The sequence below is a fragment of the Diceros bicornis genome, chromosome 6, assembly GCF_020826845.1.
Source record: "Diceros bicornis minor isolate mBicDic1 chromosome 6, mDicBic1.mat.cur, whole genome shotgun sequence".
Lineage (NCBI taxonomy): Eukaryota > Metazoa > Chordata > Mammalia > Perissodactyla > Rhinocerotidae > Diceros > Diceros bicornis.
Window position 1 is genome coordinate 84,399,633 of NC_080745.1, and position 20,824 is coordinate 84,420,456.

General features: G+C 42.7%; 1 protein-coding gene across 2 annotated transcripts; it reads right to left on the bottom strand.

The window, feature by feature from the left end:
• Nucleotides 1–2,605: 2,605 nt before the first annotated feature.
• On the bottom strand, nucleotides 2,606–16,051 carry NSMCE4A (NSE4 homolog A, SMC5-SMC6 complex component). Of its 2 annotated transcripts, XM_058544168.1 has the most exons (11): nucleotides 15,701–16,048; nucleotides 14,944–15,021; nucleotides 12,360–12,490; nucleotides 10,015–10,166; nucleotides 8,017–8,116; nucleotides 6,784–6,874; nucleotides 5,815–5,909; nucleotides 4,744–4,792; nucleotides 3,889–3,983; nucleotides 3,713–3,798; nucleotides 2,606–2,764 (listed from the first exon to the last, which is right to left on the bottom strand). In XM_058544168.1, exons 1-10 carry the CDS (start codon nucleotides 15,990–15,992, stop codon nucleotides 3,715–3,717), a joined length of 1,167 nt encoding a protein of 388 aa, XP_058400151.1. In that variant the 5' UTR covers nucleotides 15,993–16,048; the 3' UTR covers nucleotides 2,606–2,764; nucleotides 3,713–3,714. The 2 variants fall into 2 exon arrangements, with proteins under 2 accessions (XP_058400151.1, XP_058400152.1); XM_058544169.1 differs by lacking the exons at nucleotides 8,017–8,116; nucleotides 10,015–10,166 and having other exon boundaries at nucleotides 15,701–16,051.
• Nucleotides 16,052–20,824: the final 4,773 nt, after the last annotated feature.

A 20,824-nucleotide genomic window follows, 5' to 3' on the forward strand; every position in this document is an offset into this window, starting at 1 on the left:
TGAGTTGGCACCTTGGAGGATGACTCCTCGGAGCAGTGAGGAAAGCAGGGCCTCATTCAACGTGGATGCCTACCTCCCACCAGCCACCCTCAGCCCAGAAATAAGGCACAACCTGGCCCTGGGGGCCTCCACTTGAAGAGACATGCAAATCAACACCAGGAGGAGCACACACAGGACGACTGAGGTGAGAACAAGGTGCTATTAAAACACAAAGTTCTGGAGGAAAAGAAGGGCTTTGGGGATGTGACATGAGTTTGATTTTTTAAAGATAACATATATTAGTTGTTTTCTATTCAGAAGTTTAAAGAAAAAGTGGCCCAAAATCTCCCTGTCCAGATAACTTCTGTTGATAATTTTTTTGTGTGTGTGAGGAGACCAGTCCTGAGCTAACATCTGCCAATCCTCCTCTTTTTTTGCTGAGGAAGACTGGCCCTGGGCTAACATCCATGCCCATCTTCCTCCACTTTATATGGGACACCGCCACAGCATGGCCTGCCATGCAGTGCGTCGGTGCACGCCCAGGATCCGAACCAGCAAACCCCAGGCCGCCACAGCAGAGTGCGCGCACTTAACCGCTTGGGCCATGGGGCCAGCCCCCCTTCTGTTGATAATTTTTAAAAAATAATGAAAAAGTGCACAATTAGAAAACTCAGTTACAGAAAGGTACAAAATGTAAATTAACAGCGTTGTCACCTTGGTTTGTAAAAGGTAACCACTTTGAAGTTTCTTACATGAGGCGTGTTTGAAACAAGTAGAAAGAAGACGAATGAAAGGGAAGGAGGAAGGCACTCTCAACACTCAAGCTTGAAAACTGTAATGTTAAGACCACATGTTGTGTGATTCCATTTATGTGAAATGTCCAGAAGAGGCAAATTTATGGAGATAGAAATAGGCAAATTTAGACAGAAAGTACACTATCGGTTGGTTAGGGCTAAGGCGTCAGAAGGGTAGGTGAGGAAGGCTGAGTGACTGCTACTGGGTTACAGGGTTGGGCGGGACAAGAATGTTCTAAATTAGATTGTGGTAATGGTTGCACAGTCTTGTGAACACTAGACTGAAAAAACAATGAATTGTACACTTTAAATGGGTGAATAGTATGGTATGTGCAATATATCTCAAATAAAGCTGTTTAACCAAAATGAAAGAGATGGCCAGAGTTTAGAGAGGAGGAAGTAGACTAGAAACGTAGGCAAAGGGCCTGATCACGCAAGGCTTTGAACATCACTTAAGAGCTCAGGCTTTTCAAATCTCGAAGGCAATGGGGAATCACTGAGAACCTGACAAGTGGTGTTGAAGATGTACAAGCGATTTGAAGGACAGGATGTGGGGGCACCAGATGGAAGTCTGCAGCAGAAACCTGGGCAAGATGGAGAGAATCAAGAGACCAGATAAGAATCAGTGACCAATTAAGGTAGAGGTTGTTGGGGGGGAAAGAGAAAAGAAACCCTAGGTTTCTGTCTGAGGAATATAAAGTAGTAAAAGTACCAGTATAGGGATTACAAGGAGTACAGATTTGGGGGCTGAATTATACATATGTTTAAAACAGCCCATATGTTGCCCAAGAAGCCATTAGTTACATGTATCTATAGCTTTTTAGAGAAGTTAGTCAAATAAAGTTTTGGGAATGTTCAGGATACAGATGTAGTATAAATCATGAGAGTAAGACGGTGGAAGGGGAACCAGGGAAAGCATCGGACATAAGGATGTACAGTTTTCAAGGAGTACATTTTCAAGTGTCAAATGCACAGCATTTATCCATTGGATTTAAGTTTGCAAAAGAATTGCTAATAAATTTGGCATAAAATAGCCTCAGCAGAACGATGAGAAAGGAGGTGCTACACTGCATGGTTTCAGGACTGACAAAAGGGGAGACAGCATGTGATACTTATTTAAAGAAGAGAGAGAACAGTAACTTGAGAAGGGTCACAATGCTTTTTTAAGATGAGAAATGAGCATGGTTGAAGGGAAAGCACTAGAGACAGAGAGGGGATGACTGACAGAGCAGAGACCTGAGGATGCAGGAAGAGCTAGAATCCAGAGCCTTCCACAGAAGAGACATCTCGACCGCCTGACACCAGAAGGAAGGAATAAGAAAGGATCGATGTAGAAAGTTGGGGAGTGGGAAAAGGAACCAACTAGGGACTCAGAAAACATCGACAGACCTGAAGGCCCAGCACAGATGAGAAGCATGGGAGTCGCACTACTCCACCGTTATATGGTTTCCTCTGTGGCAATCAGCAGCCCTTGGGTACAAACAGAAGACTGCTGGTGAAATGCATCCAGGGCTGGTGTTGCTGGGAAGGTAGTCCAGCCTGGCTTGGCAGAGGATTGAATACTTTCTTGTGTGTAAATCATAGGCTGAACCATATGAAATTGCTGATATGTGACATGTTTTACCTACAAAAACAATTGCATATGGTTCAACCCAACCGTAATTTCTTGACTTGACTAGCTAACTTTACAGCTAAAGAGATATAAAAAGAACCATAATGATCCATAAACCAGTAACAACCTAACTAAAAAACTTTCAGTGGGACAGGAATGGGGAAAGGAGAAACTCTCCCGTGATGGGAAAATAAAGAGTAACTACAATTATTTGTGAATATGGCAGTGAATTTCCTTTAATCAAAGACAACCATGACAAATTCATTAACTATCAAAAGCTACATTTTACTAAAAACAATCTGTCTTTAAAAATGTTTAATCATACAATATATACAATACACACTGCTTTCCTTTTTGGATTTCACTATCCATCCGAGTCCTAAAAAAGGAGGAAAAAAATAGCTGGTTAACAGTTTATAAATGATAAATCAAAATTTCATTTAATATACATAAATGAAATCTAACAACTAGTCCTTCCTCAGTGAGTAGGGCCCAGGTTAACCCACATTATATATCTTATATCTATTCACTTTCCCTCAATTATCTTAGGAAAAAAGAAGCTCAATTAATTAAGGCACATATTAAGAGTAGACATTAAGTACTAAAAAGCTGATTTTAATCTCAAAACCATAGAAAATCTGAGCTAAAAACAAAAAACCTTAGCAATTATCTAATTCAAAATCCCCCCATTTTATAGATATATTTCCAGATAAGGAAAATGAAGCTGAGTGAGATCAAGTGACTTGCCCAATGTTTTAGAGTAAGGGGCAAGGCCAACAGAATCCAGGTCTCCTGATTCCCATCCATAGCTGTTTGTAGTACAGAATGCCAGATCATTACTAAGATTTCCTTATAACAATATTCTCCTTCATAAAAATGAAGAATTATTTCATAGCCTAACTCAAATTTCAGAAATGCCCATTTACTAATATCATTCCAAGGTAATTCTGTCCTAATTCTCCTTTTCTGCTTTGTACGTATAAAACCAGCAAATCTAGTGGGACAGCGAACAAAACAGATGGGAGGATTCAAATTTCCACTTATCTAATTTATCAGTTTTTTGGGGGGGGGAAGCCAAACCAAGAACAAACTCCTGCTCTGCCTCTGTCAACTGCACATCTTAAGAACACCAAAGTAATCACTCCAAAGAAGGGAATTTGCAACCACTAGGTCCTGGTCTGCCTTTCTCATCAGCACACACAGTTCTAAGAATGGGGCACTAGAGGGAGGCAAAATCCAAATTTCACCAAAATGTGAAAAAGTAAGATGGTTTGGAATGCCAAGTAAAGTTTAATAAAAATGTGCACTATCCCACAGAAAATGTTACCTTCAGCTGGCATCAGCACTCAGCCTCTGCTGGCTCTGGCCTGAAGGAATCACAGGCTCCGAGATCTCAAAGGTCTTCACAATCTCCTGGCAGAGAACAAAGAACATGTGGGCACCGGGTTTACACAAAATGACATCGGACACAGAACTACCCAGGGGCAACATGCAGAGCTTTACCTCCCAGTCTCGATAACTCAAAGCTATAATTCCTTGATTCCTAATTTGGGTGTTCTGGTCAATGCCCTCATTTTCTTCGTTAATATTAACAGGCTCTGTTGAAAGACAAAGTTGTCAAAGGTTATCAAATCAGAAGAGGTAAGCTGAACAGAAGCTGATAACAGAAATGAAACCTGTATCAAGAAGGTACTTATGACATACTTATTAGGATTTCAGGCATCGAGTTGTTGTAGTAGAGTAACACGCTCTAATCATTTGAACATCTCTGCACCAGCTAAGCCCTAGTGAGTCCAATATGAAATTGAGAACTTTTAAAGTAACAAGAAGGGCAATGAAATACTTCATTCTCCACCGGAGACCTCAGAAGGAAAAGAGTAATGGAGAGTATGAAATTATTAACTAAGAATTAAAGATTCTCTCAGGGAGAGGAGAAGGAGCTGGCTTCAGAGAAAAATAGTTAGAAAGAAGGAAACTACAAAAATAACTGTAATTACGAACTTTCTATATTAAAATTTGAGAGAAATTATATTATTTTTTATTAATCTTTATAGCAGTAGATGCTGAGTCAATGACATAAATGAATTTATTGATTTTAAACTATGACCACGTTTTCAGTATTTTCAGTTGAGCAAGACACAGCATTGTAAAAGTTTGTTACCTAAAATGAAAACTCAATTTACATTCAACTTAATTTACATAAACTCCATTAATTTACATACTCTTAATTTACATAAACTCTAAATTTACAAGACTTAATTTACATAAACATAAACTTATGTAAACTTAATTTACATAAACTCTAAAAACAAATATGTTTTCTCTAAAAGTAATTTTTCTGAATGTAGTATCATTTACCTATGATTGGCAGTCGGTCTTGGTCAAGTCTTATTCTTGCAAAACCATCCTAAAACACAAACATGATTTTAGAAGACTAAAATTTAGATTCAAAACCTATAGCCATTGGATGAAAAAAATTACTTAATTAGAAAATTCTGTATTTCAGACAATCAAAATGTACCACAACAATAATGAGGAGATTATATGGACAAGACTTCTCTAATATCTTTCTTTACCTGGGGTATCTATCAGGTTTCTAATCAGCTTTTTTGTCCAGACACATCTTCTATCCTGAGATCTCTGTTTTGCCTCTTTAAGTGATTCATACATATTTGTGAATACTCCACATTTTATTATGCATAATTGTATCATTTACTGTTGACAAAATATGCCTTTGTTATCATTTCTGGGAAAATATTTTGGTCAACACAAGATTTTTATCTAAGATAAGGTTAAAATTAAATTCATCTTACATGTGCAGGAATGCAACCTGATACATGACTAAAGATAGTCTAAAGCAGATTTCCATAGTACATTTTTTTGAACCTTCTATTTTGAAATAATTTCAAACTTAAAGAGTTACAAGACTACTGTAAAGACTTCTTATAATATCCTTCACTCAGCTTCACCAATTGACCGAGCTTTGCCAAATTTACTTTATCATTATCCCTCTCTATATATATTATATTATTAATTTTTATGAGACAGTAAATGATAGGCAACCTGCCCCTTTTCCCTGAGGCCTCAGTGTCCACTTCTTGAGAACAAGAATATTCTCTTACATAACATGAAAACTATCAAATCCAGGAAATTTAACATTTATACCATATAGTTATTTAATCTATAGTTCCATATTCAAATTTTGCCAATTCTTTCACTACGTAATTTCTAAAACATAAAAACAAGCACACAACTTGTTTCTTGTTTTAGCTCGTTTCTTCTGCCTACATGTCAATTAATGTTTTACCACAATGGGTCTAAAATACATACTGGTTAGGACAGATACCTTTGCCAGCTCCTATCTATAGCTTTTATTATTTATCCTTTTAAAAGTGTATAAAAGCAATGAGACATAATCTTAAATCTTACCCTTATAATGAAGGAAACGTGAAAGATGTTCTCCACTGTGCGGGGGAAAGAATGTGGATCAACCACAAAGTCAAAGAAGGACATAGGAGTATCAGCTATGGACAAAAGAGGAAGAAATTCTTCAAAACAGGAAAAATGATTTTGCTTATCAATAAGACCAATACTCTCTAGTGTCAGCCAGAGAAAGGAAATGGGACTCATCCTGCTGTGGGAGTGTCAGTCGATACAACCCTGCTGGAGGGCAATGTGGCACGTCTGTTAAAAATGTGTGCCGACCTGCAATGTTCCTCCAAAAGGTGTCCTACAGGAGTATTAGTGCACGTGCACAAAGCTGTCTACAAGATTTTTCACCTCAGCAGTTTATACAAGAGTAAAATGCTACAAAGAACTTACTCATCCACTAATAGAGGATTTGCTAAATGTATTTATGACAAGCCATACAGTGGGAATCACTGAAAACAATAAGGGGGACCTATACGTATTGATATGAAGAATGACCACATGGGAAAAGTCATGTTGCAGAAGAATGTGTGTATTACGATTAGCTTTGAAGAAAGCATTTAAAAATACAAGAAATCCCAACTACTTATGTATATATTTATATGACCAACATAAACATAAGATAATCTGAAAATATACACGTTTTACAAGTGGCTACCTCTGGGGAGTGAGGAGAGGTGGAATAGGTACTTGACTTTTTACTTTTCTCACTTTTATGGCTTCTTTTCCTTTGTAACAGAAAAGTACCCCATCTTTTAAAAATAACAATGAAAAGTTACTTCACCAACGTTCTCACATGGAATTTCTAAAGGGGAGACGCCTCATTAAATACATATGCCAAGAAAAAATCAAAATGATTCAAACATTACATATACCTGAAAATGCCTTTTAAATAAAAATAAGTTCTCTCTGAAAGTGACACATCTGATAAATATAAAGTGCTCCATTTTGAACTTCTACCATACTTACGATCTTCTCGAAAATATGTTTGCAACAATCCCAAGATTCTTTCTACTTCTTTTTCTGTTGCTTCTTGATGAGATTCTTCCATTCTTTTTAGCTGAAAATATAAAGTCGTTATCAAGCAGACTGACCTACTTGCCTGCCTGTTAACCTTTTCTGCTCTCTTATACACCCAAACTCCTCTAAATGTCTTTTATTGGGGATTGCTAGCAGTTTTTATTCTCATCTTAAAATTTATAGTTAAGAAGATTTTCTAGGGGCTGGCCTGGTAGTGTAGTGGTTAAGTTCCCGTGCTCCACTTCGGCGGCCTGGGGTTTGCGGGTTCAGATCCTGGGTGTGGACCTACATACCACTCATCAAGCCATGCTGTGGCAGCGTCCCACGTACAAAATAGAGGAACACTGAGACAGATGTTAGCTCAGCGCCAATCTTCCTCACCAAAAAAAAAAAAATTTCTAGTTTCAGTAACATTTTTATATTAATTTTTTAATAGAAGAGTAACATTACCAAATCAAGCATTTTCACATTGAACATAAAATAGCACAATGCAGAAAGGGCAGTTTAGAACAGTGATTCTCAGGCCCGGCCCCATGGCCGAGTGGTTAAAATTTCACACACTCTGCTTCAGTGGCCCGCGTTTGCAGGTTCATATCCTGGGCACGGACCTACTCCACTCACCAGCCATGCTGTGGCAGTGTCCCATATACAAAATAGAGGAAGACTGGCACAGATGTTAGCTCAGGGCTAATGTTCTTCAAGCAAAAAAAAGAGGATTGGCAACAGATGTTAGCTCAGGGCAAATCTTCCTCAGGAGACAAAAAAAGAACAGTGGTTCTCAACTGGGAGTGATTTTGCCCCCCTGGGGACGTGTGCCAATATTTGGTTTTTACAACTTGGGGAGGAGGGATGCCCCTGGCATCAAGTAGGAAGAGGCCAAGGATGCTGCTAAGCATCCTACAGTGCACAAGACAGCCCCTCACAACAAAGAATTACCAGCCCCAAATGTTGATAGTGCTGAGGTTGAGAAACCCTGGTTTAGAACTGATCCAAACTACAGAAATGAGTTAAAACTAAGACAAGTGGTCAATCCAATAAAATGTTTAAAAGGCTAAACATTTAAGTGACCGAACCTGACTCCAGACTCGAAAGCTTAGAAAAGATGGCCCAATTGCATGTACATTATATTAACGGCTATTTTAACTTTAGGTATTTTGCAAAGCAACATTTAAAAAAACAAACCTGGGAAGGCATTTCCTTATGTTGTTCTATCATAGGAACTTTTCTTGGACGATTGGCTCGTGGCTTTGGCACAGGGAACTCTCCTTGTATTGAACCCAACCTAATGAGAAATATGCTTTCATGTCTTTTTCTGTTTTTTAAACAAATTTCACTATCTGAAAGCAGTTGCCATGGCATAGTCAAATTCAGACTAGGCATCAGCGATAAGAGCTGACATCAGACCAAGACTCTTGTCAGGTTTGTGACATCCTTTCTGCTCCCTTTGTGTTTCTTTACTCAACCACAGATACCTCCTCCAACACCTTCATATTTTGCTCTGAACAGTAAGCCAGTGAATATGCTTGTGGTCTTCCCAGCTAGCCTACTATTTTGCAAAGCCAACTTCAGAGATCAGGGGAAGGATGAAATTGTGGGGAAAGGGAACAAACAGCTCCACTGGAGTTAAAAGCTTTTGGACTAGGGGAGCTAGGGTGAAGGCTCACAGCCTGGGACTACAGAACACACCTGTTTTAGGATTACAGGTCAAGCAAAGGCCTTGGGATTCCTTTCCCTTTTGGACTTCCTGCACTCCACTCCCCCAAAAAAGCCCTAATGTAGACTCAAGCTACAGTAATAGATGTGTCATGTAGATCAAGGCCTCTGAGAATATGGACCTATGTGGAGATCAAAGTATACAGTGTAGATGGCCAGATGTATATTCACGCACACAGATCCATTTCAGCATAATATGGTAGATCCTATAGTGCTGTAATAGAGTGTTACTCAAGTGCTGTGTGAGCATTTGGGCAGAGATATCTACCCAGACACAGGAGTGATCTGGTTGGGAAATCTGATCCTATACTGATACCTGTCTGGGGAAGTTACTGGGGGCTTCCAAGTTGGAACCTATGTACAAGTACATCTTACCGGATGGAAAAAGATGGGGGAAAGGACATTGTAGACCAAGGGAACAGCAAGTGCAAGGGCACAAAGTTGTAAGTCATTCACTGTAGCTGGAAGTGGGGCTGGATGATGAGATAAAGTTTAATAAGTCACACCACAAAAGGCTATCTTTAGATCCTAGGATTTATGACACAGCCTAGAACTCAACAGCAAAAAACAAAGCTTTGGACTTTATCTTATAATAAAGAAGTTTCATCTTTATGCTATAATATATACAGTGGTTCTGGGCACCTGAGTTACCCAAAGGCTTGTTAAAAACAGATGCCTGGCCCCACACCACAGACCTACTACATCTGCATCTCCCAAGCCTTCTAACTGAGATGCTAACCATCTCAGGAGGTTTAGAAGGGTGAATCAGAACAGACAAATGCCCAGGAACTATACCACTTACGGAGGAAACAACTTGGTTGGTTACCCTAGAGGAAGTGTCTACTGAGGCACAGGACCAGTGTGTGTGAGGCTGTCTTACGAAAGAACCAGTAAGAGCTGTTCTTAGTTTTTCCATAGGACTGAGCTAGGAAATTAAGACAGAAGCCAGTTTGATTTGAGTATAAAGAAAAACTTTTCAAAATTAGAGTTGTATCCAAAAAATGAACTGGCAGTTTATGTGACAGTGACTCAAGTAGTCTTCAAATATAGGTCAGTGATCATCCAACAGGGACTTATAATAAATGGCACTTTACATACATTGGTAGAATCTTAAGATACCATCCATAGGAGGTATCATCCTCCTACATGATAAGGATTTTAAAGATGATAAAACAAAGCCCAACTTTATGCCACAGACCCAAAGTCTCACATGCTAGAAAGCAAAGTAGCCAGCAGAGCACCTTGGTAAGGAGGTTCTGGCCCATGGCCTTTCCTGCTTAAATTAAGCAGGATGAGGTTCCATCCACATCAAGATTTCATGAGCTTTTGAATCAAAGTTTAGAAAGTCTCCAAACAATGGCATCATGATCGTCACTTCTATAATACCAAATAATTTTTGTCCCTACAATAAAAAACAATTTAAGGTTTACAAATGGCTGGTCTGTCGGATTTTTAAAATAATCTTACAGAAAATGGAATGTATGGGTTTTATTAAAGATGTTTTCTGCTGTTTGGCCTGATATTTTCCAGGAGTCATAGACTATGAATTCAAAATCAGAACTATCTTCATCACGGATGAGTTCTTCAGCTTCTAGCGGATTTACACCCATATGTGTCAGCTACAAAAATGAAGGGAAACAAAAACCCCAGTTAAGCCATGAGCAATCACTCACCACATCCAACAATCCGTATCGCTAAACTTTAACAGACCAGAGGCAAGCCAGTTTTCAGTGTCCTAACATGTTGGCTAAATTTCTTATTATAAAGATAATTTTATATACAAATTCCTGTTTTCAAAGGTAACTTCTTTTTGGCAGAAAATATCCTTCAATGCACTTAGAACCTTTTGGTGAGAAAGTGAGATGATCTAGATCAATGGTTCTCAACCAGCATAATTTTGTCCCCCAGGGGTCTTTTGGCAATATCTGGAGACATTTTGGTTGTCACAACTGGGCAGGGGGGTGCTTCTGGCATCTAGTGGGTAGCGGCCAGGATACTGCTCAACATCCTACAACACACAGTACAGGTCCCCACAGCAAAGACTCACCCCGCCCAAAATGTCCACAGTGCCAAGGCTGAGAAACCCTGCTCTAGCCCATTGGCAGGCTGAAGGGTTTAGGTATGCCAAAAGAACTAAGCCCACTGGGGATTTCTGGATCACAAGTAGTTCATTTTCTAAAGTATTAGGAAAACTACTACCATAAAAATATAAAATCACATCCCAAATCAAAAATTCTAAGACAGAATAGGGAAGTTTAGCTGGCTTTCAGATTTTCATCTTCAGCCAAACTCCTAGAGACATCTAGTCAGGTTGTGTCTCAGTATATCCAGAGAGCAGTGGCCTAGCATCAGAGAGAGAATCGTTCATCTTAAAATTGCCTTCCTGGGAGGAGTTGGCGGAAGTCTAATAATTCTCTTATCTCACACTGTCTTATAGAAAATGTATATTAAATTTACTTTTATGAAAATACACTTATTACATTATAAAATGCCTAAGAGTTATCAAATTAAAATGGTAATATCATATATAAACAATAATCAAAAAGCCCTATTAAAGGTAATCGAACTTTGAAGAAAAGAGAGGCTACGAGAACCCAGTCAGAGAGGTGTGGTCAGCTCCTTTCAGTTGCCCTGCTGCCCCATGCTACAACACGCTTGTCGGAGGACGTTTCAGCTTTTGTCTGGTCAAATCTATCAATCTTTTCTTTATAGTCTCTATACTTAGTGTTATACTTGGAAAGGTCTTCCCACCCAGAGTCTAGACAGCTATTAATTTAGGTTTTACACTGAATGCTTTAAGACTTCTGGAATTTATTTTGATATGTTATTTAAAGTACAGAATTTACCCTGATAAATAAAAGTAATTTTAAAAAAAATAACCCAGTATATGGTTACTTTATTTACTGAGCTGTACATTAGTGTCCATTTTTCTAAATGCATTATACTTCACAATAAAAAAAGTTAAAAAAAAAAAAGAAAATTTTAAGGTTTTAAATTTAAGTAAGTCAAATTTAAATTTTAAAATTTTTAAGGTTTTAAAAACAACAAAAATCTCATCTGCCTCATACCTTTACAAGATAATGAATTTTTCTGGTCAGACCTCATGATACTAAATCATTTCAATAACCATTTAACAAACATCCAGTCAGAAATTCAACGTCCTAGCAGCAATGCTAGGACAGAGATTGGCTCAGAGTAGAACCAAGAAAAAAAAGCCAACAGAGTAAGATATGAGGTCAGTATCACTGTGCTTTTTTTGGTAAATCCATCAAGGAAAAGTTTTAAAAATTTCAGGAAACAAACATTCAAACTTATTAAGGGGCAAAGAAAGGTAAATAAAACAACAACAACAAAAACTCAAAAAAGCAAAATTCCAATCATATCTGTATGGTTCTGAAATATCCTCAAAGATAGACCAAAACATGTCCCCTCCACCAGGCTCAACTCATCGTCAGCTGAGCTCTGCTACCTGCAGGGTGGGCTTTTGCCCAGCTTAGGACAAAGGTCCCAGGTCACTGGAACACTTATGAACTGACAGTTCAGGAAAAAATGGCCATTTGTAAATAAACATAGCACCCAGAGTCTTAGAAAGCTAAGAGATGTTCACACTGCTCTGAGCTCCCACCCTAAATTCCACCACACAGCTCTACTGTCATCTGTTTAGTTTGGTAAGATCTCTCTGGAGGAATCTGAGACCAACAGTGAAGTGAAGCGGAAACCCATTTACATATGGATATAAGCAAAGGAGATAATTATACAATATGTGGCAGACAAAACATTTTTTTATTAAGATTCTGTAGCTTTGAACTTACTAGAGTTTCAACGTATCTTAACATGTCGAACGAGTTCAGATCAGAACGCAGCTGCTTTGCTTTCTCTTTGCCCAAATCTGAAGCCAGAACAAGAAAATGGGCATCGAGGACTGCTTCTCTTGCTCTGGACACTAGTCAAAAAAGAAGGAAAACACACTAATTACAGAACACACATCCACAGGTATTTTCCCTAAATTTCCAACTACGTACTTACTCGGCATTTCCCATTGGCTCAAAAAAAAAATCTCAAACATACCCATCTCCCTCTAAAAACTGACTCCCCTGCCCAACTCACCAAAATCTGGAATCAACGCTGACCAGTCTTCCTCAAAGCCAGCTCTGTCTCCAGTGTTCCTACTCCTGTGAACCGAACCACAATCTCTTCTAACCCCAGTTTAACAAAACCTCTATCATCTCTAACACTGGCTTTTCCCTTTGACTCCAGGAACCCATCCTAGTCACTATCACCACCCGTGCTGAGGTAAGGCCAACTGACTGCCCTCTACTTGTAAGGCGCTGTGCTTGGCATGGTGGTTTGCTGACCAGCAATAAGCCTCAACTGAAATAATGGTTCTGTGCTGGGTGGACAGCAGGAGACTCACACCTCCGCATGGCAGCACCAGCACCACCAAATGCAGTCTACAGGCAGCAGGGCAGTGACCTCTGAGGATGGATGATGGAAAACGTTTGATAGAGGATAGGGGATTTAAGATAAGCTGTTGAGAGAACAAGATTTAAATAAAAGGAGACAGAGGGAATGGGGCAGGAAAACCGAGGATGAAGTTTGGGGAGATGAGGGAAGGGTCCACTGGACGAAACAGGCAGGGCTGAGGGGACTGGGCTTAATCAGATTCCGTAGGGAACAGGGAGTGTGAAAAAGTGCTCTGGGAACACCTGCAAAGGTGAAAAGGAAGCCAAGAAGAGACGAACACGGCCAAGTTCAAATGCAGAAATGCCGATGCCTGGCTTGCTCCTCGAGGCCATTTCATTTGAATCACTGATTTCCTGAACACTCCTCAGCTGGTGAACTTGTTGACTCCAGTTTTTGTTTTTATACATCATTTTTTTCCTCAATTTTATTTTGGAGAGTTACTGTGGAAGTGACACTGAGTGAGAGAACAAAGCAGAGGCAGCTGCAGGAGACTCACTCCTGGGCTCTTCTAGATCTCCCTCACCCATTAGCCTTGCTGCACTTACATGAGAAAAGTGCACATCTCTGTCACGAGTGCCTTTAAGGCCTCTAACGGGTTAAAATGAAGACTATCAAATCCATGAATGCCAAGGATCTAGAATTCTGTGTTTGCTGACCAACTCCTGGAGTCCAGCTGAGTGAATCATTTTGTCTTAAAGAGGTAACCAAGTCAGCACAGTGGAAATAGCTGAGGGGGAAATGACGTGTGGATCAAGAACTGATAAGATGCACAGTAAGACGTCATGGGAGTGAATGAGGCAAGAGTAACCCCGAAGAGACTGACTGGGGATCCAGGCATGGGAGAGAAGAAAAGCTAAAGAGGGTAGAGGAGGAATGTAACCAGGTGAAACGGAAAGGCTCAGTTCTGGAAGCTTTTGACGAGATTTAGCAAATGTGGTAGACCAAGGTGGGGAATGGTAAGGAGGCTGTGGTCAGAGCAAGGCAGACCCATGTCTGAGAGCATACAGACAGAAAAATGCTAAAAGGGGACAACATCTAAACCATTAGGCACACTAGGGAATGACTAGAAATAAAGGTTCTGGTCCTCAAAGAACATGAGGAATTGTGGTCGGGCAAGTTCTGATGACTCTTCTTTACTGTTGCATTTTGTCTGCATTCCCCCTTTCTGTTCCCACATAACTGTTAGAGAGGGCCCAGAGGGAAAAGTGGTCTGGGGACTTGCCCTAGGGCTCTGTGACCCAGTGCCCACATCAGAGGGTAGCCCTGACTTGTCCTCTGTCATCCAACAGACTGCTGCTACCACTAACACTGCTGCTGCTTTTAATTCAAACCAAGATTACTTTTCAAAGCCCCCCCACCATGGTCTAGAGCTCAGTGCTCTGAGATTTCTCTCTCTCTCACTCACACACACACACACACACACACACACACACACACACATTGAGCCCTGAGTGGAGACCTACAAGTCCACTTGTAGACATGGCCACCCCCACTGGGTTATATAGGTGGACTAAAAGCAAGGAGCTGGGGTGGGGGGTGGGGGAGATTGGGAGGAGGACAGGAAAGAAACAGGATGTCAGAGACCAGCTCAGTTCTTTAATTCATCCATTCAACAAATATATCTTGGGGATATAGCAGTAAATACAACAGAAAGATAAAAACACATGCAAGTTCGCAAACCTCAACAAGCAATAGAACCACCTGGGGAGTTGTTAAAACAGATCACAGCCTCCAGGATTTGCCATGAAGCCTTAGGCTATGCTTAGGGAATGGGAAGCCAGTATTATCACTATAGTGAAAGGTTCCAAAACTATCCAAGCACTATTATAAACGTGGGAACTGTTTGATGTCAATAATTTAGCTCTTATATAAAACTAATTAAAATGATCCTGAAACTTATAACAAAAAGCTTCCATACATAAAATGAATTACCTCCATTAAACAGAGTGTTAGCCTCTTCAAGGACCTCTGTCAATTTGTCGCTGGCATTCAGTATATCCTCTCGGTTTTCTATTTAAAAAAATACAAGCTTTGGGAAATGCGCTCGACATTCACTGACAAGTTGACAAAGTGACCACCTGCAGGAAGGCCAAATATCTTTATCTTTGTTAACCAAACCGCACGGAAAGAGAAAGGTGACCGTACGCCTTAAATAGCATGACCCGGCTCCCTCAAACCTTCACCCAAAGGGCTCCCCTCCTAACAGTGGATCTCAAACTCGGCAAGCCACAGAAGCCCCTGGAGGGCCAACAACAGATGGGCGGGCCACCCCCAGTTTCAGACTGGGTAGGTCTGGGGTGTGGTCCGAGGATTTACATTTCTCACAGTTCCCGGGCGCCGCTGCCGCTGCTGGGCCGGCGACCACACGCTGGGGACCTGCTGAATGCAAGGATGGGAGCCCGGGGACCGCGTCCCGCCTCTCCCCCTTCCTGGCCGTCTGGGCTCGGGCGAGTCGCCCACTGCGCCTGGCCTCCAGCCGCGCCGTCCTGCCCCTCGGGGCCCTGCGCGCCCCCGCCAAGGTCGCGCAGCTCGATCGACACGACGGAGGGGGAGCACTCTGTGAGCCAATCGAGGCGCGGCCGGGCGGCGCGGCTGGCCTCGGGCGCCGCTGACCACCGGGCCGCGCGGGGCCTGCGCCCGGCACCTGCCCCCGCCCGCCCGGCCCGCGCCGCCCCGCGCCCCGCCTTACGTTGGACCGAGTTGATGAGCGCCCGGTACTGATGGCGGATCTGGCGGCACAGGCCGTGGTCGGTCTCCGCCTCCAAGCTGGCCGGGTCCACCAGCTCGTCCCCGGAATCCGACGGCTCTGCCTCCTCCAAGCTCGGGCGCTCCGGGGCCTCCCTGCGCTCGGGCGCGGAGCCGCGGCGGGACACGGGCGACAGCGGGGACCGCGAGCGGGAGCGAGAGCGCGTGCGGTCCCGGTGTGGGTCGCGACCCCGGCCCCTGCCCTCGGACCGGCGGCCGTTGCTGTCCCCCGACATCGCGCCAATTCGCCGTGCAACTTCGGAACGGCGGAAGTTCGCGCCAGAAACTGAAACCTCTGCTCGGCGCGAGCGCCTGCTCCCTGCGGAACGCGGCTCCAGGCCGCGCGAGCGCACAGCGACGCCTGTGGCGGGAGGCCGGCGGCTGGGCGCGGCGCGCGCGCAGTGGTTAGAGCGCCTCCGGGCCGGCGCGGGAGGCACCGCAGGGCCCTGACGTCTGGTGGACAGTACTAAGATCCCACTTATTCACACTGTAAGGGGGTTAGAATCGTGGTTGTCTAGTCCCCCAGGGTCCTTCTCCTTCCCCAGGTCTCTTTGGTTCCCCAGGACACAACCACAGGCTGGCAACGTCATGGGCACGCGGTGCACGTTTGTTGATCGAGGCTCCTGCAGTTGGGCAGGACGAGCGCTGGACTTGGAGACGAGAGACGTGGTTCTACCACTCACCATCTGTGACCTTAGTTTCCCACAGCCATCGTTGAGGGGGATCAAATGGGGTTTATGTGCGTCTGGCAATCCCACTCTTGGTGAGGCCAGAAGAACAAACAAAAAATTAACAAGGTTCCTTGACTTTCTCAAAATAAACTCTCTGTTAACCATCTCTTCTAACTATCTACACCATGGCGTGTTATTGGTTCTCAAACTAAAAGATTCTAAAATACCTTCGAAAGGGTCCAAGAAAGATGAAATTATATTCAGTATAGTTTTAAAGATCAATGTATGAATTTCATTCCATGTATTTTGGATTGTATTGCAAATGTATCTCAAAAGTTCTTTTTGGTGCTGAGAACACATTTTATTTTCTCAAAGGAACAATATTATAGGTTGAGTTTTCTACACAAGTCTACAAAAATACCATTTTGTGCATCGTGTATACCCAGCCTGAGGGAAGCACTATTCATTGCTGCCCGACAGCTGATACATCACCCCATGCCTACTTACCCGGATTTCAGGAAAGGTATACTCTGGTGCCTGCTTCATTGGATGAAGTGTGATTGGCCTAAATGGGTCGGTAATCTTAACCCCCTTCCCCAATGACTGGGCTAGGGATAGACATGTGATCCAGTTCTGGTAAGTGAGATGTGAGGGGGCTTCCCATTGGATGAAACACAAAGCCACCAGAAAAGAAAGCCTTTGTCCCCACTCTCACTCCTTTGAGATGACATGGTGCCTGGCATGATGGCAGCCATCTCCTACTGATGAGGTGACAAGCATGGAGAAAGACCAGAATGCTGGGGACAGTGGAGAGGAAGGATGGACATGGCTGAATTGCTGAATCAACTGCCTACCTCCAGACTTCTTGTTAAGTAAGCCAATTAAGTCACTGTTTAATTGTCTTATAGTTGTCCCTTGCAGCTCAATGCATTGGAACTGAAACAAATAGTTAGCATTCTTCTAGGTGGAAATTTATTCCAAGCTCCAGACAAAAATACCTGGAACATTTTGCTCAGTTCAACAAGCTTTCGATGTGTACTAGTAAGCCAGACACCTTACAAAGCACAGCAGCTCATAAAGCTGGCTCAGAGACTTGCCTTTGCCTTCCAGGGTCTCACCAGAAGAGACGTAAAACTGATACTAAAATTCGTATGGACACACATGAAACTGACCCTAAAATTTATGTGGAAATACAAGGGATCCAGAATAGCCGAAACTATCTTGAAAAAGAGGAATGAAGTTGGCAGGACTCGCACTTCTCAATTCCAAAACTTACTACAAAGCTGTAGTAATCAAGATTGTGTAGTGCTGACATAAGGATAGACATGTAGATGGATGGAATAAAATTAAAAGTCCAGAAATAAATCCATTCATCTATGGTCAATTGATTCTCTACAAAGATGCCAAGACAATTCAATGAGGAAAGAATAGTCTTTGCTACAAATGGTGGTGGGACAGTTGGATACCCACATGCAACAGAATGAAGTTGGACCCCTCCCTCACACTATATACAAAAAGTAACTCAAAATGGATCAGATATAAATGTAAGAGCTAATACTACAAAACTCTTAGAAGAAAACGTAGGTATAAATCTTTGTAACCTTGGATTAGGTGATGGTTTCTTAGATATGACACCAAAGCACAAGCAACCAAGGAAAATTAGATAAATTGGAGACCAGGTTTGAGGTAATTTGCTATAGCAGCCATAGGAAACTAAACAGGTACTCGGGATGAGCAGCAGTGGGAAGACATTACTACTCCTGGACCTGAAAGGGTCAGAGGGAAGAAGCAGTGTTACCAGAGCCTGATGAGGGCTGAAGCCATGGAGACGGGGCCACCAGGCAGGAGCTGTGGTCCTAGAGGGGTGCAAGCCATGCCCAGGAAAAGAAGAAATGCTGAGAAAAGAGGAAGTGGAGGCTGAGATACTGTGGTCTCTCTCTCCCAACATCTCCTCCCCTGCTTTTACCTCCCATTGGCTGAGGCCAACAGGCAGCCAGAGAGCAAGAGAACCTGTGTGATACAGTCCGTAGATCAGTCTCTGGGCAGAGCAGGACCAAGAAAGGTGGAGATGGATTTGAGGTAGGGGCAGGGACAAATGGAGGATAACTGGCATGGTGGGTATGGGTGGATGAGAGTTTATTCAGCTAGGTATAATAAAAACCTCACTATAGTGCCTTGGCCAAAATAGTTACAATTTTTCTTGTGAAACTGGAAGTCTAGAAGTAGGCAGTCCAGGATTGGTGCATTGGCTTAATTGCCTCAACCCAAGTGGCACTGCTGTTCACAGTCTATTTTCCAGAGCTGGTCACATGGCCTCAACATAACTGCAAGGGAGATTGGGGAACATATTACCTGTTTCCTCATCCCTTCTTCTTTACTGTCGGAGCCCACTTTCCACCATAGAGGCCAAAAAAGTGCCAGATACTCACCTTCCTTCCCACCTTCCCTTGTGTCTGTGGCATGGAATATGGCCTGATCTTGACCAATGGGACTAAGAAGAAGTCTACTGAAGATCTTCTCAGAAATTTTTCTCTACAATAGAAATAGACACCAAGAGGAAGTGCTCCTCCTTAGCCAAATGTTGTCATGTCCACATGTGTTGCTCAAAATGTGGCAGCCATCTTGTGACCGTGTGAGGACAAATTAACAAACTAACATTGCAAGGCAGCAAGAGCCCCCGTCCTTGGTGACATAACCAAGCTGCTGAACCAACTCTGCAGCTGCCCTTCCTCTGGACGTCTTGTTAAGGGAGGTAATAAATGTCATTGCTTTCACCACTTTTCATTGGTTGATCTGTTATTTGTAGACAAAACTATCCAAATAATTGTTGGAATGCATCCAAATAATACATTTCTTTCCTACTTAAGCCAACTTGGCTTAGATTTTCTAGTACCAAAAAAATAAAGAATCCTAACTTGTGCAACCAGGTGGATCCAGAAAGCAGGAACTGTACCTGAAACAGGAAAGACTGATTAGCACTGGTGGTCACGCACAATAATCAGAAACAAAGAGTGTTGCAAGAGGATGAAGTAGAGAACAGTGTGGTGAGAAGAGCTGGTTGAGTGGACTCCATCCTCCTTTCCTGGGAGATGAAGCCTCCAGATTACCCTCCTAATTAACATGACGTGACACTGAGGAACTGCGAGGTGAGGAGTAACCGGAAGGGGATACCTGTAACCAGGACCTAATGAACACCAGGCAGAGAGAAGAGTGCAGGAAAAGAGCTGCAGGCGGGACAGAGTTGGAGAGAATGAGGCTCCTGGTGTCATGGAGTCTCCACCAGGCTGTAGCTGGTTACCAGCTCTCTTGCAAATCAAATGCAAAAACATGTAAATTCTCAGGTGAGAAACAAAGTTTATAATAGTTCTGGCAACATCGCCTCTAGGGAAGACAGCCAACTACAGTGGGATCCTTCTGGTCAGATCTGATTTGGGGCTAGGAATTCTGGACTTGGTGGCCGTGTATGTCCAGCCAGGGCTGAGTTAGAGCATCAACAATGGGTTATTGTGGCTAGTGTCATGAACATGTCACTTGGTGTAATTCAGTATTCAATATGTCTCTCAGGGAAATCTCAGTGCTCCTAGTCTGTCAGGCTTCCAGGAAAAGCTGGAAGTTAGTAAAAACTTTCAACACCCTAGTTCTCTGGTAGCTCCTGCTGTGCTAGTGATTACATGAATCTGTGATGACAATCTGCCGCTTTTCTGGGCCCTTCATTTATTAATAAATGTCTATCGAATGCATACTATGTGCTAAGCCGCATGCTAGATGCTGGAGTTACAGTATTAAAGATGACAGACAGGGTCCTGCACTCATGGAGCTTACAGTTTTTGGAGAGAGTCAGACATCAAGCAAATGAAAACACAGATGAGGGCCGGCCCCGTGGCTTAGCGGTTGAGTGCGCGCGCTCCGCTGCTGGCGGCCCGGGTTCGGATCCCGGGCCTGCACCAACGCACCACTTCTCCGGCCATGCTGAGGCCGCGTCCCACATACAGCAACTAGAAGGATGTGCATCTACGACATACGACTATCTACTGAGGCTATCTACTGGGGCTTTGGGGGAAAAATAAATAAATAAAAAAAATTAAAAAAAAAAAGAAAACACAGATGAACATATCATGCCTGCTGCGTTAAGTGCTAGGAAGGACAGGATTTGGAGCTGGGCAAGAATTTAGACCTAGAAGGCAGAGCCAAGGCCATTAAGCTGAGATGGGAAGGAGGACGAGATGGGAGTCAGGGTAGAGGGAAGGCGAGGAGAGCAGCGGATGAGGCCACTGGGGCATCAGAGCCCAAAGCCTGACACTCCGTGCTTGGGAACTGCTTTGTTCGAAGGTGAAAAATAATCGCACAAGTGTGTCAGGACTGAAGAGTCTCCTGCTAGACACCCAGATCCTGTTTAC